We start from the raw sequence: 17,086 nt of genomic DNA, 5'->3' as shown, positions 1-17,086 counted from the left end.
TCTTCCCTCCATGTCTTCAAGACAGCTGTTCACCACCATCTCAAGTCACCCCCCATCCAAAACCATGATCTTTTCCACACCCGTCAAACCACCCACAACCCCTCCCAAAATTTGGCTTACGGATCCATCTTGTCCACCCTTTGCATTCTCCCCGACTCCTTGTTCACCGCATCCCTTGTTTGTCCATCTCCGTCTACTTTCTCCCTCCACCCTGCTGCTGGCATTCCCCCTTTCTTCTGCTGTTCCTTTTGTTACGTTGTGTCCTCATCTGTTCTCTGCCCTAGCTCTTCCATGAGCCTTGACCATGCATAAAAAAACAAGATCCTTATAGGTTGCAAGTAGTTATGATTTGTGAAGGAATGACAAAGGATGCCAATTCTGCATGAGGTGTCAGAGGTCAGGACAGCCCAGGGGAGGTCATGCCAAATGAGGCCTAGAGTTTTAACACACTGAAACTCATCGAGTGATTGATAGATAGGTGGTTTCGTTTGAAGATCCTTCTGAATAAATGGTGAGACAGTGAGATTTTTCCAGGATTGAAATACATGTTCCGTTTGTTAATCCACCATCGCATCAATTCCCGATCAGCAGAGAGTGACAAAGTTGTCTGCCGGTCAGTGGGATATGGGTAATGTAAGACAATGTGGAGCCCTCTGTATGAAAGAAAAAAGGGGTTCCCAGAGCGTGAGAGTTCATTTATGTAGATGAGGAACTGAGGACTGGGTCCAAGAAACTGCCTCTAGGCACTCCAACCTTAAATGGGAGAAGAGATCGAGAGTTCCAATGATAACATCATGTCGCCATTCAGTTATGGTCACTACATACTGATGTGATAGGGACATTGATGGGCAAGTATGAATGTACGGAGCGTCCGAATGAGGCAAAGTTATCAGTCCTACACGATACTTAAAAGTTTGACCTGTGATACCAGCCTCAATGGCCAAACCTTGTGAAAGACCCCAATGTAACTTTAATGGCCTAGTTTGTAGATGAGAGAGCTTCCTTAACGTCGTATCAGAATGAAAGTGTCCTTCAAGCATCGATTTGGAACTTGCGATCTGCAGAGGAACACTTGAACGATTAATCCAGCAATAACATTGCTGCGCTGCGCTTCATTGCATGCTGTCTTTGGATTGAAAATATATTTTTTGGCTCACACTGCCTTCCTTTTTCCTATGAATGGATTAAGAATAGGCTCTGCTACACCCTGGAGTATGAAGTGCCCCTAATTGGGCTGCACCCCACAGCCCTTCCTGTTTATAACCCAGTGTGCAGAATAGCCATTTCCCTTTCCTTTCTCTCACCCCACCTCCTCCCTCTACCCCTTCCCCATCAGCCCTTCCACCTCACGTCTCCAGAAGGGTTATGTCGCACACAGCAGGTTGACACAAATGGGATGGTCTTCAATTCTTTTTTGCAGGGAAAATGGGAAAGTGTTTACAGATCACTTGAACAGCGAGAATTCATCGTGGAATTGAGTGACGGGAGATTGAGAAGGAGGAGCGGTGGATATATACACCTTTTACATGGTTTGGAAATAGGTAACATTTCCATGCACACCAGCTGAGCTGCTTATGTTCAGGTTTGCTGAAGGTTGACCATTGATCTGGTCATCGGTTCCACTGATGAATGAATGATTATCCATGAGCATTCTTAAGTATATATGTTTATTACATGTTGTTTCATGCTTTTGAAAGGCTCCCTGCTCACCTGCACATGTTCTTCTTTTCTCTCACCTGTGGAACCAACCTTCTCCAGTCTATGCAATCTCATTCTTTCCTCCAAGACTTCAACAGCTGTTCACCACGACCACATCAAACCCATGAACTTTTCTACCCCTATTAACCCTCCCCAATTGGGCTCATCTCTTTCTCATTAACCCTCCTCAATTGGGCTCACCTCTTCGTTGTTGTTGTTGTTGTTGTTGATGTTGATGTTGTTCAATATCTGCTTCTCCCTTTGACTTACGTGATTGAGAATTTGTTCCTGTATCCAGCACTGTATACTCATCCCCCTGCCATTGCTCTCATTCTCCCCGACGTCCTTTTCTTCATCCAAGTCTCTCTCATCTATTTCGTTCCTCAACCCTGCTGTTGGTGCCACCCCCCCCCCCCTCTTTATACTGTTATTACCTTTGCCATCAAAGGTGGATGGAGGTTATGTTTTCACGTCTGTCTGTCTGTGAGCAAGATATCTCAAAAAGTTATGGACGAATTTGGACCAAAATTGGTGGACTGGTTGGATGTGTGCCAACGACGAAATTATTCGATTTTTGTGAAGATCCGGAACTGGATATAATCATTAAAAAAATTCAAAGTGATTACTCACAATTGAGAGATTGGGCCAAAATCGAGATATTTACCATCCATCCATCAGGACCATGCTCCGTGCAGAGCGTTGGTGCTGCTTGAGCAGTCTCCTGGGCTATTGGGAGCAATCCTGGACGGGTCGCCACTCCGACACAGGATACCAGCATGCTGGTACTCTTTTTTCCGACCTCAAAAGGACGACAGGTAGAGTCAACCCCACCTGGTATTAATTCAACAGCCGAGTGGGATTTGAACTCAGGATCCTAGGATCCCAAGCCCACCACCATATAACCATTCAGCCAACACCAGGCATATAAAATGAGATCTGGTATGATGTTTCAAGAAGTTGTGGACGGATTTGGACGAAACTAGGTGGATGAGTTGGGTCGGTGACAAGGACGAGCCGATTCGATTTTGGTTCCATGTCCGGATCCAGATCCAGCCTATCAGTGGATACAAGATGTAAACTGTTCAGCCTGGCGGAGGTGTGCGTTCTACTGAGTGCTGTTTAGTTTCCATTCCATTATGTCCTGATGTCCTTATGGACCCTACACTGACCTTTCAACCTCATCTCTGTCCTGTCTCCAAGGCTTTTTTTTTACCATCTTCATGAGATTGGTATAAGATTCGTCAGTGCATCGAGGACACATTTTGTGTCCAGAATTTTAAATATCCTCTTTGGAGTCGATATTTTGGTGAAACTTCTTCTACATTTTTACAAATCCTTTTTCACAATTAGAATTGTCCTGTTTTTATTTTATTTCCGGAAAGCATCTTGGGATGTTGTCTCACCAGTCAGTGAAGGTGGTATGAAGGAAATATAAAGTCAGAATTAATCGGTGTCCACTGTGAACCTTTCCTTGACAATGTCGTGGAATATCAGCCGAGATACTTGTGTGAATGAGATGAGATGAGATGAGATGAGATGAGATGAGATGAGATGAGATGAGATGAGATGAGATGAGATGAGATGAGATGAGATGAGAAAGGGCTCTCCTGAAATTTCCGCTCAACACAGAGTTCAGAATGATATGTTCATGCTCATTATCCTCTGTGTTGTCTGTTGTGCCACACCGTGTATGATGGAGATTATAAATGGTGCAAACCTAATTTTCTCGAGCTTGAGCAAAGAAAAGCCATCAAACAAGTGGAGCCCAATTTAGTGTTTCTTCCCAAAAAGTCGTTTGCCGTCAATTCCTGGAAAATTGCGGGAATTTAGTTTGGGATTTCTGCCTTTTTCCCGTTTTTTTTTTTTGGTGGGGGGGGGGGGAGGTTGAACACCAAATGGCAAGTGTGTTGGACGTGCTTGCGCTTGTGCGGTGGGCTTTGTGCACCTCCTTTACCAACACGAAGGAAATATTCATCATCTTGTATTTTATAGCCTTCAAAGCCATCCCACAACCAAGTTGATTCAACAGGAAATGTGTGCAATGGTAAATCAGCTTCTTACAAGGTTACATGATGATTGGATGAAAAATGTGCCTGGGGTTCCAAAATCCGTTTTCTGGTTGCACGTTTTCACGGAGTAGGAAGTGTTTTTTCCCTGTTTGTGAGCAGGATATCTCAAAAAGTTGTGGACGGATTCGAACGAAACTTGGTGGATGAGTTGGGTAGGTGACAAGGACGAGCCGATTAGATTCTGGTTCAGGTCCGGATCCAGATCCAACTTATGGGTGAGATACAAACCATAAACTGTTTTTTTTTTTTATGGCCGAGGTATGCGCTCTACCGAGTGCTGTTCTAGTTCACTTTTTAAATTAGTTTCCTCCACAACCGCTTTAACTATTGACATGAAACCTTCAACATAGCAGCGCCTACCCATGAAGAATCGTTTAACAAAGTTACATGATTATTGGATGGAAAGTGGTGTTGGCGTTACAAGAAGTCTGTTTTCTGCAGGCACGGGTTGCAGGGTGTTTAAAGTACATATCGGGAATAATCGACCTCGCTCCGCTCAGCCTCCGCCGAGTAACTATTGGCCAAGATGGTTATACATTACAGACTTCCTTGTGGACGTTCAAAGTTCCCATAGTACTTTGCAAAAAGTGTAGCTTATTGATATCGAATAAATAAAATTTGTCGTCTGTCTGTCTGTCTGTCTGTTTGCGTTCTTTGCAAAGACCGCTGGGGCAACGTAATGTACTCAATACACAGGGACGAAGGCTCAGAAGTGGGAGCGATAGGTTTAATCCAGACATGGCACAGCACAGCATGGAACATGGGCGGGTCACATGACTCTGCTTAACCACACCCCGGTGCACCCATGGACCCATGCATGAGCATAAACTACTGATACATCTCAGCTCCCCCCCCCCCATTTTTTTCGACAAATCAAGATGCTCAGGAGGCTTACAGACATGAGCTGATGTTCTAAGGGCTAGTGGAGGGCTGTCCTTGCTTGGAAATGCTGTGGGTTTCTCAATAAGGGGTACAGGGTCAGGAAGGAGTTGAGGTACATTAATGGGTGAAAAACTTTCATGAGAAAACACCTCAGGTTCAAACGCAGGTGGTGTTGATACAGGAGTGGGTGACGAAGGCACTTGAGCCGGTTCAATGTTTGGCTCCCCACGACGTAACCCGAGTTGGTCAACATGTTTACGCATGGATCTACCGTCACCCAACTTCCCAAGAAACATCATTTCACCAATGTTATCGATAATGATGCCAGATAATCACTTGGTTCCACATCCGGAGTTCAATACGTGTACTGGATCATTGATCTGGAAGTCGCGGTATGCAGATGTTTGGTCGTGATTACGTTTGTGTTGATACTTGTTATTCTCGACCTTGACCGTGAGGTCCGGGTGCTCTAATGACAACGGTGTTGTCAATTCACGACCCATCAGAAGCTTGGCAGGTGATGACCGGTGGTTTGATGTGGTCTGCTGCGGTAGTTGAGCAACACATGAGCTGGACGAGATTGAATGGAGCCTTCCTTGATGCGGCTTAGACCATTCTTGATGATCTGAACAGCACGTTGGGCTTGACCATTACTGGCAGGTTTGTAGAGGCAGATGTGTCGTGCTTGATGCCATTCATTTTACAAAAGTTCTGAAACTCTGAACTCGTAAATGACGATCCATTATCTTACACAATGGAGTTTGGAATACCATGTTGTGCGAAGATGGTACGTAGAGCTTCAATTGTTACAGCAGAGGATGAGGATGGCACCACAAGAGCTTCAATCCATTTGGAGTGGGCATCAACTACGATAAGGAAAAGCTTCCCTTGAAATGGACCAGCATGGTCCATGTGTAATCTGGACCATGGTTTTGATGGCCACGACCACATGGCCAATGGAGACTGTGGCGGTGTCTTGGCATGGGCTTGACAAATGTAACAATGGCGTGCACTGGACTCAATGTCACTGTCCAAATCAGGCCACCAAACATGGGCTCAGACAATAAATAACCTTCATGGTGACTCTGCCTGGATGAGCATTGTGGAGTTCACTGATAATTTTCCCACGAAGTTTGGGTGGAATTATCACTCGGTTAACCCTAAGCAGGCAGTCTACATCAAGAAAGAGTCCATCCTTCCAGATGAGGTACAGTTTCGCCCCTTCTGGTAGTGATGCCCAATCACCTGACATAACACCGTTTAATTTGTGACAAATCTGGATTGCTATTGGTAGCACAAACAATCTGCTAAGTGGTTATGGACGCCGCATCGTGAATGATGTTAGCCATGAGATGAATTATATCGCCAGATTGTGGAGGTTCTGGAATGGTTGCGGGAAGCGGCAAGCGACTGAGCGCGTCAGCATAGTACATTTCCTTACCCGGGCGGTAAACCAATGGATAGTCATAACCGGCAAGGGTCAGCACCCAATGTTGTACACGACCTTATGATGTGGGAAGCATGGCTCTGGTTTCTCCCAGAAGACCCAACAAGGGTTTGTGATCAGTCTCAATGGTAATATGTCGTCGAAAGACATATTGGTGTATCTTTAAGGTGCCCCAGACACACACTAATGCCTCTCGTTCCACTTGAGCAGAGTGACGTTCAGTGTCAGATCAGGTTCGTGATGCATACGCAACAGGCTGGAGATTACCGGCTCCGTTTGTTTGCAACAATGCCCACCCAATGCCATATGAAGAGCTATCACAACTGAGAATAAGTTCCTTGGATGGGTCGTTATGGACAAGTAATGGCGAGGAGGACAGCATGGCTTTAGTGGCCTTGAACACTCTTGTTTGGGCAACTTCCCATTTCCAGACAACGCCTTTCCTGAGGAGAAGATGCAGAGGCTTGACAGTTGTGCTTATTTGAGGCAGGAAGTTACCAAAGTAGGTCAGCATACCCAGGAACGCACGAAGTTCTGAAATGTTTTGTGGCATTGGTGCATTCGCAATTGTTTCAACTTTGCTCGGAGAGGGCAAAATGCCTTGACAGGAGATTTGATGACCCAGGTTTTCAACTTCACGTGCCATAAAGGTACACTGCTCATGCCTTAGGCATAACCCAGCTTGTGACAGCCGATTGAGGACTTTGTTTAGGTTCTCGAGGTGTTCATGTCGTGACTTGCCAGTCACTAGTATGTCGTCCTGAAATGCCACTGTCTTTGCTACAATTTTCAACAATGTCTCCATCTTGCGTTGGAAGATTGGTTCAGCAGAGCGTATGCCAAATGGGCAGCTGTTGTACATGTAGAGTTCTCGATGAGTGTTGATGCATGTATATGGCTTGGAATCATCATCCAGTTCCATTCGAGCATAGGCATTGGTCAAGTCAAGCTTAGTAAATGTCTTGCCATCCATGAGAGTGGTGAACAGGTCCTCTGCTTTGGGCAAAGGGTAGCCATCCAGCATTGAATAGCGGTTGATCATCGTTTTGTCGTCCCCACAAATGCGCACTGTTCCAGCTGCTTTGAGTATTGAAACAATAGGTGCTGCTCAGTCGGAGCCCTTGACTGGTGAGATGATGCCCTCACTCTGCAGGCAGTCAAGCTCACATTCCATCATTGATCACATCATGTAGGGCACAGGTCTAGCCTTATGGAACAATGGCTGAGCATCTGCAGAAACATGAATCCTCACTTTGGAACCTGTAAAGGTGCCAGCACCATCGCTGAACAGTCCAGGGTACTTGTTGAGCACGGTATCGTATCCAGCTTCAGAGTTGGAGACTCTGTTTACATCACTCCAATTTAGTCTGATTATTCGTAACCAATCTTGGCCGAAGAGGGTTGGTCCTTCATCGCGCACTATCAGTAGTGGTAGGACATGAGTGCTGTTTCCATATCCTACAGTTACGTTCACTGAGCCAACTCCAGGAACCACCTCCTTGGTGTATGTTCTCAAGTCAGTAGATATGGGCCGGAGTGCAGGAGCCTTTCTCGGAGGGAAGATGGAGGTGAACTTGTTGGGTTGTGAAACACTTTTGCTTGTAGCCAAAGGTTACCTTGTTAACCGATGGGTCGTGCTGGATAATTTTTGACTTATTAGAGATCACACGCATACTCTCGGGGTCGGATTCGCCAAATTGGGGTCGGATTCAGTCCGCAGAATTGAGTCGTCATTGATACCTATTATAAAGAACATCTCATCGAGTTTATCTGTAAACTCACAATGTTCATCGAGTCGACATAAATCAGCCACGAACTCGGATGCTGACTGACCATCTTGACGATGGTGGATATAAAATTAATATCTCGAGATGATCTTACCCGGTTTTGGGTGATAATGTCTTTTCACCAGATTGACGAGCTCTTTATACGACTTGTCAGAAGGTTTAGCTGGGGCAAGAAGATCTTTGATGAGGCTGTACGTCGGAGCGCCGCATACGGTCAGTAATACAGCTCGCCGCCTTTCAGCGTCCTCATCGGTGTCCATTTTTGTTTGTCACAAAGTTCCCGTTAACAGCACTCATCCGCTCCACCTCGTTCGGAACAACCGGACTCACCTCGTCGCAGTCCACTTCGGGAGAGTTTTCCTTCTCCCCCTGTCCCTGAAAGAGGCCATCCTGCGTCTCGCATCGGGTCCCAACACATTCCCCAAGCTCACCCTCATTGTCCCCTATTACTCCCACGTGTGTGTGCTCCTTTGTATCGTGTAGTTCCTCCTCTACCTTTTCTATCTCCCGCGTCTCTGTTGTTCTTTTCATCGTCTCTTTGATTATTTGTGTCTCCATCACCTCTTTTATTTCCTTCGTCGTCTCCTCGTGTTTATTAGTTTCTCCCCTTGTCTCCTTTATGATCCGCGTCTCCGTCACCTCCATGTGTCTCGTCCTACATGTCTCCCTAATTATCGTGACTGCGTCTCTCGTCACCCCAACCTCACCCGTCTCCATCGCGGTCCGGACACATTGCACACTCCGTCTCGTTGGTTTGGTGTCTCCGCCACGTGGTGTCGCCATGTTGCGCTCCAGTGTCCGCGTTTCGTCACGCACAACCGCCATTATGCCCTTCATGCCGTCCACACTTGTCTGCAGGCCCAAGCCCATGTTCTGCATCTCACCCCGCTGGGTTTGCATATCGCTCCTGAGTGCCTCCATGTCAGCCCTCATGTCATCCATTTTGCTATTCGTGGCTTGCAAATCGCCCTTCATCGCATCCATTTTGCCGTTCATTCCTGCCAGCATTGCCATCAACTGGCCCATTTCAGACTCTGAGTTCGGTTGTGGGGGATGGTCCACCTGCATGGCGGTGTCCTGCACAGTGGTTTTTAGCCTGGGCCATAGATTTGTCTACATTTATATCTAAACCCACCTGTCTCAGCTCGTCTTGACTGGCCATGTCGCGTGTTGGAATGTATTTTTTTTTTAATGCTTGTAATTTGGGGACACGGTGGGGGGGGGGGTTCGCTCCCTACACCCCTGATCCGAATCTGTGAATTTCTCTACGGAGGCTGAGGGGCCGAATCGCACTCCTGATTACCAAATGCTGCCGGGGCCGGACGTCGGCCACGAGCACGACCGCGAGACGGAGCTGCAGCGTCGTCTCGACCGATCACCCGGAATTCAGATCGTACTTCTTCGGAAAAGTCCGAAGAGTTCGGGTCCTTTTTTTGGACCGTGAAGGGTCAATATTTCCACCACGTAGTACAGGGTTATTTGCTAAATCTTCAAAATACCTAAAGACCACGTGGCGATCTACCGAGTCTTCACACCCTCGACGGCACCCGTACGGAACGAGCTGCTTAGCGTGCTCGTTCCGTGTGCATCCCGAGCGGTTTGATCGCCGGGTTCCGTCGGTCCGATTGTCCCGTTACAACGGCAATGGCCAGCTAATTCCCAACACGCAGCACGCGAAGCCAATGAAAGAATGGACACGAACGAGCACATACAATGAACAAATGGGGTTTATTACAAAGGGGAAATGAAGGGAAGCACGCAAGAGCAGAGCTAAACCGAATATTATTAAGCAATGCAGGGTATATACAGCAAAAGCACTTACACAGTTTACTACCTAACGGACGGGTCCACGAACACGCACACACACCCAAAGAAGTGGTGGCTAAAGCCTTTATTTAGGCCTTCAGCTCGGAGGACAGTCGAGCTGAAGACCAGGGTCTATTTTGGACCTGTCTGGCTCGTTGGAGACTCTTCAAGCGGCTCAATCCACAGAGGCGGAGGAGAGCGAGGACGAGGACTAAGGCGAGAGAAGACCAGCACGACAAGCCCAGCAAGACGACGACCCCAATGACGACCACCATGACAAGAAGAAGTCCCCCCTCCAAGACTAGCCAAGACGAGATGTGTTGTCCCACCAGATGTGATGTACCTCACCAAGATGAGCGCCAGCATACTTATTCACCCTGTTTTTTTTGGGGGGGGGGAAACGTCTCCGCCCTCCCCGTTCTCGATCTCAGGTTGTGAGGTCCCTGATTGGCCAAGGAGCCCACCCCTCTCATTCTGGGCGGAGTCTCAAGCTGAGGTGAAGTCCCTGACTGGCCAAGGAGGCCCACCACTCTCATTCTGGGCGGAGTCTCGAGCTGATTCCCGCCCACGTCCGTGGTAGAACGCACGAAGAACAATGGCGCCGGTCAGAGCGAGAGGAAGGTGTATAAATAAAAGAAAAACCCAATCAAAGTAACTCGCAGCGCATTTACATTTATTTACCCATTAGTCAAGAGAAAGGAAGCTATCTATAAAACACATACTTACCGATATTACTAATCTATAGGACCTGAATGTTGTGTGCTCATGGTTTCCATATTCGCAACAATATGTCCCCCCCCCTCCCCCATATTTCCACAGGGAGCTCAAGGTCCACCAGTATCCCCCTTCTGGTAAAATTACCAAAATCACGAATCACTGCTAACCTGAACACTATCATTCCTCTTTTTTTCCCGCCTTTGGAATAAACTCCCACACTCTCTTCAATCCCATTCTTCCCTCCAGGTCTTCACAACAGCTGTTCACCACCACCTCTTATCATCCCCCATCCAAAACCTTGATCTTTTCTACCCCCGTTAATCCACCCTAAATGCACCTCCTTCAAATTTCCTGTTTTCCTTGTTGAAAGTTCCCGTCGTGTCAGGACCTGAACGTCCCTGTCGTGTCCATCATGTATACCCCGTGTACCCCCACCCCATCCCTCTCCCTTCCACACATATCCTCATGTCTCTGTTCCACACTGTTTTTTCCTTCCCTCCCCCCACTCACCTCTTGTTTCCTGCTCCCCTTGTCGTACGTTCTGTGTGTGAGCTCTTATACGAGCCTCGACAGTGTATACAAAAAACAACAAAAGGGTCCAGATTCAGAGAAGATGCCGTTTATTTTTGCCTTGCAATGTGTTTTTTTTATTTTATTTTACCGCAACTCGTTTCCACTTTCACCAGCTTTTTCGAGATTACTGCAGAGATATATCCAATGATGGTAAAAGGGGAGGAACTTCGGTTACGGCAACTGCTGTTCATACATTTCCCATCTCTGAACCTGTCTGTCTCTGTGTCTCTGTCTCTGTGTCTCTGTGTCTCTCTCTCTCTCTCTCTCTCTCTCTCTCTCTCTCTCTCTCTCTCTCTCTCTCTCTCTCTCTCTCTCTCTGTCCGTCTCTCTCTCTCTCTGTGTCTCTCTCTCTCTCTTACTCTCTCTCTCTCCCTCTCTCCCTCTAACTCTCTCTCCACCTATCTGTCGCACAATCCGCGAGCGAGGAGTTCGATTGAACCTGTCAAATGAACGCCGCAAAGACCGAAGACAAGGTAATGCCTCGAATTTGAACTTCTATCGGTTTCTGATGATGTTTCTTTTTTGGGGGTTTTAAAAATTTTTTTAACCTCTATACTGTCTTTTTTAAACAGTTGCCATTTAGGTTTCAGGTTCATCAGATAAATTTCAACAAAACTCTCAGTAAGGTATTTTTTTTTAAATAATAACACACACCATCAATTGTTTTTATGATGATTATACAAACTCTCGAAGTCAAATCTATCTATTTTATCGTTTAACATTGTTCTAAGGCTCGTTTGTTCACTTACGCACCAAAATATCACTTGTACCATGATCCACTTGAATCACTTGGTGAACAAACAGCCAAGCATGCTGAAATAAGGGACCTTGACACTAGTAATATTTAACTGTACGTTGGCACAAACCTGCCAAGCGAGTACGAAAAGAATGTTTTTGAAAAACTTGTTTATATTTGCTTTAGGATCTGTATGAAGAACTTCTCTACTGGCTTATGCACAAAGTTGGAGGACAGGACATGCAGCAGCATAACAAGACAAAAACACACCTGAAGGAGGTTTGTTTTTACCTGCATGCATGGATATAAATGAAGGCACAGTTCTTTATCCTTTGCTCCGACGGAGGGCAAGGCTCGAAACGCCAGGGCTTTCTGATCTTTCACGGCAGATAACTTTTAACCACTTGTTTTTTTTTTATTCTCCTGTGTCGCCATTGCAGACCACCAGTTATTTGCTAGAATTAGCAACTATGTTTTTTTTATTCATTATTGTTCTTGACGGGGCGGTTCAACCGACTGTTTGTCTGTCACATTGAAAACTATAAGGGCACTCGGTAGAGCGCATACCTCCGCCACGTAATGCCTGATCCACGAGAACATACCGGGCCCAATTACGTTTTTTGAAATATCGTGCTATGTATTCTTTTTGGCCCTATCTCCCAGTGGTGAAGAATCACTTTGATAATGAAATAATTCTCGTATCCACGTATCCGGATTTGGATCTTCACCTAAATCGAATCAGTTCGTCCTTGTCACACACCCAACTTGCCCAGAAAAATTTCATCCGGATCCGTCTGCGACTTTTAGAGATATCCTGTACACAGACAAACAAACATAACTTTCTTCACCTTCGGTGGCGGAGGTAAACAAAAAAATAGATTTGGTTAAGGCGATAAATTCGAAATTAAAAATAATATTGAGCATTTAGACGAAGGAGTGGCAATTTCAGAATGGTTAACCATAATTGTTCTGTTCCTGAATGCAAATCAGACTCATGGAAATACAGGAATATGACAAATATCTGTAGAGAAGAGGTGTCAGGTTTGTACCATTTCTTGTTCCTACAAGTGAGTGGCGGCAATGGATATAGCACACACACATACGGACAGGCACTTCTACTTTCACCAATAGATGCAAAAACCTAGTCCAATTCATATTGTGGCCCCGGAATCAAACAAAAACATATATTTATAACGACACGCACTGCCAATACAACTCCAAACCTCCTCCAACTAAAACATGATTAATAGTAAATATAATCATGTTAAACTTACCCTGGGCATCGACAACCCCTAGATATGACCCATTAACCCCTGCAAGGTTCAAAGTTCACTCACTGCCACTGATGGTTGAAGGTTTGGGTAGAACATGCCCATCTACCAACCTTCGGACCTTGCCACGCGGCCTCGTGAGGTTGCAGTACGGGGTGCTGCAAGCCATCAGCTTTTTGGGTGAGTTCAGAAAGTTCTCCAACTCTTTTGTTGTGCAGATGCACACCCCTTTCTCACCGGCACATTTGCAAGTAATTTTTGGCTTCTTTTAGAAGCTTTGTGAGCCATGTAGGTAACGATCCTTATCTCGCATACCTGAGACACATTCGACTGCCCTGATGACCCCCATTGCTGGGGGTTTCTACGCGTGCACACCGAGCATTCTGGGGTGGGTTACATCATTTTGAAAGTCCCATATTGACAGATTTTGTTATTTTTTTGAAGCAAAATTGGACATTGAGATGAATACTAGTTTGTATCTAACTTTGATCTTTTGCTAATGTTAATAATATATGATCCTTTACAAGGTCGGAGCTTCTACGCAGGAGGCTGTTCGGCCCATCAAAACCTGCACTGTGGTTGCCAACCTATGGTTGTTTGTTTGTGCTCTATCCTTTATAAATGTGTTAAATTACAATAATCATTGTTTTTATTACTATAATAGTAGAATTGTCATTGTTGTATTTCTTGCTATTTTCTTGTTGTTGTTCCATTTTCGGATTTAGCGGGTAGCGGGGCTTGGGAAGATGTTATCCGGGCCCGGTCAAATATGGGTCACTGCACGGTGTTGCTAAAGCAACTGCCAACCAGTGGAGGAATTTGGCATGTGGCTCGGATACCGACACACAATGGTCTACTCCTTCACAATCGGCATAGTGGGATATTTAATGTCCAGCAGCCAATACCAGCAGATGGGACTGGATGCTGAACCTACCCTGAGAAGGATGGCATAGCCTGTTCAATGTGAAGCACTGTAATGAGTTTATGGTTCGGTCCGGAATCGAACCCAGACGAGACGACTCAAAGGTAAGTGCATTAATGCTGCTGAAATCATGAGGTTTACAGGCCTCGTGGAATTGAATCATAACAATTTATCATGTCTTTGGAAGGTAAATATGTAATTATCAAACTGTATCAATGTATTTATCAAGCAACTCAGCTTTATTTGCAGGGATCCTAACAAACAGGTTGATAACGGTATTGATTAACCAAGATGACAAGAAATACGGGGTGACCTTTATCCTCAAAATACAGGCCATATTCATGATCTTAATAACAGGGTTTTACCATTTCAACATTGAATGAAGAGCACTTGGTGGAGCGCATACCTCCACCACGTAATACCTGATCCACGGGAACATATCATGCCCATTACATTTTTGAAATATCCTGTTATACATCTCTCAATGGTGAAGAATCACTTAAAAAAATTCTAGTAGTCGGATCTAGATCCGGATCTTCACCAAAATCTAACCAGTTCGTGCTTGTCACACACCCAACCTGTGCACTAAATTTCATCCGGATCCGTCCGCAACTTTTTGAGATATCCTGTACAAAGCAAACAGACAGGAAGGGGGTGAAAACATAACCTCCTTCACCTTCGGTGGCGGGGGTAATGAAGAGTAAAAGATCTATGTAGCTCTCATCTGTGGAACCGGCTCCAATTGTCTGTTGTCTCGTCCACTTGCCTCCATTGTTTCAAGATTGCTGCCCGTGGTCACCTCTTACTTCGTCCCATACCCACCTCTTCTACTCCTGCTGACCCCCTCGCTCATTTGAACTCAGGATCATAGGATTCCAACCCCACCACCCTTTCCATTAAGCCAACACCAGGCGTAAAAAATCTACAATCATCCTTATATCAGACTTTATACCAGACCTCATCGGCATACGTTATGACATCCTAAATTAAATTCTGAAATATAAAATTGGACTTACAGGTTTGCCAAGTGAATGCATATTTGTCTGGGTTTCAAATATGAATTTGGCCTGCTGGTTGCATCATTATTGAGGCATTGATATGGTGATAAGGTGATAAATTAGAATTCGCCCAAAGTACTGGCACACAATTGGCTTACTGCTTTTATCCTCATCGAAGAAGTACGTGGAATTCTTCAACAACTAGAACGGTACTCGTAGAGCGCATAGTCTCACCTCGGCGTTCATTCTAAACAAAAATCCAGGGATCCCAAGCCCACCACCCTAATCGTTAAATGAATTATGGCCCACTAGGATCCCAAGCCCAATCGCTACCATGATGGCCCACTGCTAGTATGGCCCATATACCCATATCATCCATGCACCCTGTTATGTCACATAGTTTGAAGGTTATGAACGTCATAAATTCAATTCTTCACTCACATCGGGTCATAGATCAGATATGTTAAGTTTCAGATTTTTGGATAAGGATTTCAATTCAACCAATTATGGCTGGAACACCACTTCACCGATGACGTCATCGTCATCACCCTATGTACCCCATGGGCAGTTGATGACACATGGCAGGTTTCGAGCACGACCGCTAGGTGGAGCAGTAGAGTCGGCTCCACCGAACACACGGAATTTATAGGTCGTCACCCCGGATAACTCCGGAGCCGACGGGTCCCTTATCGGACCGAAGATCGCCAATAGGTCGACCGCGTGGGATAAGGTCGATTGCCAATTTCAATTTACCCAAATACCCACGTCGTCCAAACTACAGGGGAAATTCACCCTCGGTGGAGCTCGAGCGGAATGAGCCGTTAGCGTGCTCGAACCATGCGTAACCCGAGCGGATGGTTACCGAGGTCCGTCGGTCCAAATGCACAATTTGCCGCTTCCAAATTTCCCAACATGCACCATGCTAACCCAATGAAGAAAACACAGAAACGAGCTGAAACATTTAACATGGGATTTATTTATAATGGGGGGGGGAGGGGGGGAAGGGAACACACAAAGAGCAGAGTTATCTGACTATAAGAAATGAAATGCAAATAATGTACAAGTCACTTAAACAATTGCTACCTATAGACTGGGCCCACAGACACACATGCGCACACCTAAAAGAAATGATGGCCACGGCCTTTATTTGGCCCTCCAGCTCGGAAGGGAAGGTGAGCCGAAGGGGAGACCTGTCTCGCACCTCCCCGCCTCGTGCGGTTTTCGATGATCCGGTTCAGCGGGACTCGAACCCGCAACACAATGCAATGATGGACGCCAGCCGGCGCGAAGGTGGATCAGACAGAACGCCGGCAGGCCAGACGAGATGACCAGGCGATGAGGCTGACAAGGCGACCAGGTGACGCGACCTTCTCTGCCAGACAGAACGCCCCGAACACTTATTCACCCCTTCAACAGAGGGGAGGAGCCGCCTCCTCCGACCCGCTCTCGCTCACTGGACGGTTTTGGCGTGCAATTGCGCTCGTCGCCCCCGTGATTGGCCGAAAGGGGCGCTAAGTCCGCTGATTGGACCGGGGGGGGGGGCATGGCGGCCGTCATGGCAGACCGCCCTTCAAACAGGGAGAGTAGCATTGTCTTGCGTTGTGGCGCTCATTGGCCGACTGACAGCAACCTCGCTCGCATCCCCCTGATTCGTCGAGAGCTGCCGCAAGGTCCCTCCTTGAACTCCGCCCACTGCATGCGCTATGACGTCGGGTTGAGGAAGCGAGGTGAAGGCATGTTGTTGTTGTTGTTATTATAAGTGTAAAAATCCTATCTATAAAATAACTTCGCAGCGCATGCACACTTCATTCCCATTAGACAAAGGGGAAAGGGAGCTATCTATCCACATTTACTTATCGAAATAACTGAGCTATGGGGACCTGAATGGTGAGTGCTCATGGCTTCCAGATTCGCAACAATATATGGACACACACACACACTCTCTCACACACACACACACACACACACACACACACACACACACACACACACACACACACACACACACACACACACACACACACACACACACACACACACACACACACACACACGGGCATTGCAATAGTCTCGCATCCCTTCCAGGGTGAGACTAATTAGGTGGCAAATCCCATTAAAATCCTATTAGTTTGCTGTTAGAAACTCCTGACTTCCATCGGTTGATGGATTTTGACATGAAT

At 46.2% G+C, this 17,086-nt stretch overlaps 1 protein-coding gene across 6 annotated transcripts in view; it reads left to right on the top strand.

Moving 5' to 3' along the window:
• The first annotated feature begins 11,275 nt into the window (after positions 1–11,275).
• The window catches only part of LOC147012284 (protein unc-13 homolog D-like), an 86,069-nt gene continuing 80,258 nt past the window's right edge, over positions 11,276–17,086 (top strand). For 3 of the 6 annotated variants that reach the window (XM_085856195.1, XM_085856197.1, XM_085856193.1), the window contains exons 1-2: positions 11,278–11,452; positions 11,902–11,994. In XM_085856195.1, coding sequence (XP_085712321.1) covers positions 11,426–11,452; positions 11,902–11,994 — 120 coding nt within the window. In that variant the 5' untranslated portion in view covers positions 11,278–11,425. Of the gene's footprint in view, positions 11,453–11,901; positions 11,995–13,880; positions 14,013–17,086 lie in introns of those variants that run through there. The other 3 variants (XM_085856198.1, XM_085856194.1, XM_085856196.1) reach the window with 3 other exon arrangements.

The sequence above is a fragment of the Eptatretus burgeri genome, chromosome 15 (genome assembly GCF_056783735.1).
Source record: "Eptatretus burgeri isolate ZD-2024b chromosome 15, Ebu_testis_v1, whole genome shotgun sequence".
NCBI classification, from domain to species: domain Eukaryota; kingdom Metazoa; phylum Chordata; class Myxini; order Myxiniformes; family Myxinidae; genus Eptatretus; species Eptatretus burgeri.
Note: the sequence above shows the minus strand (reverse complement) of the source record. Positions and strands in the feature narration are given on the sequence as shown.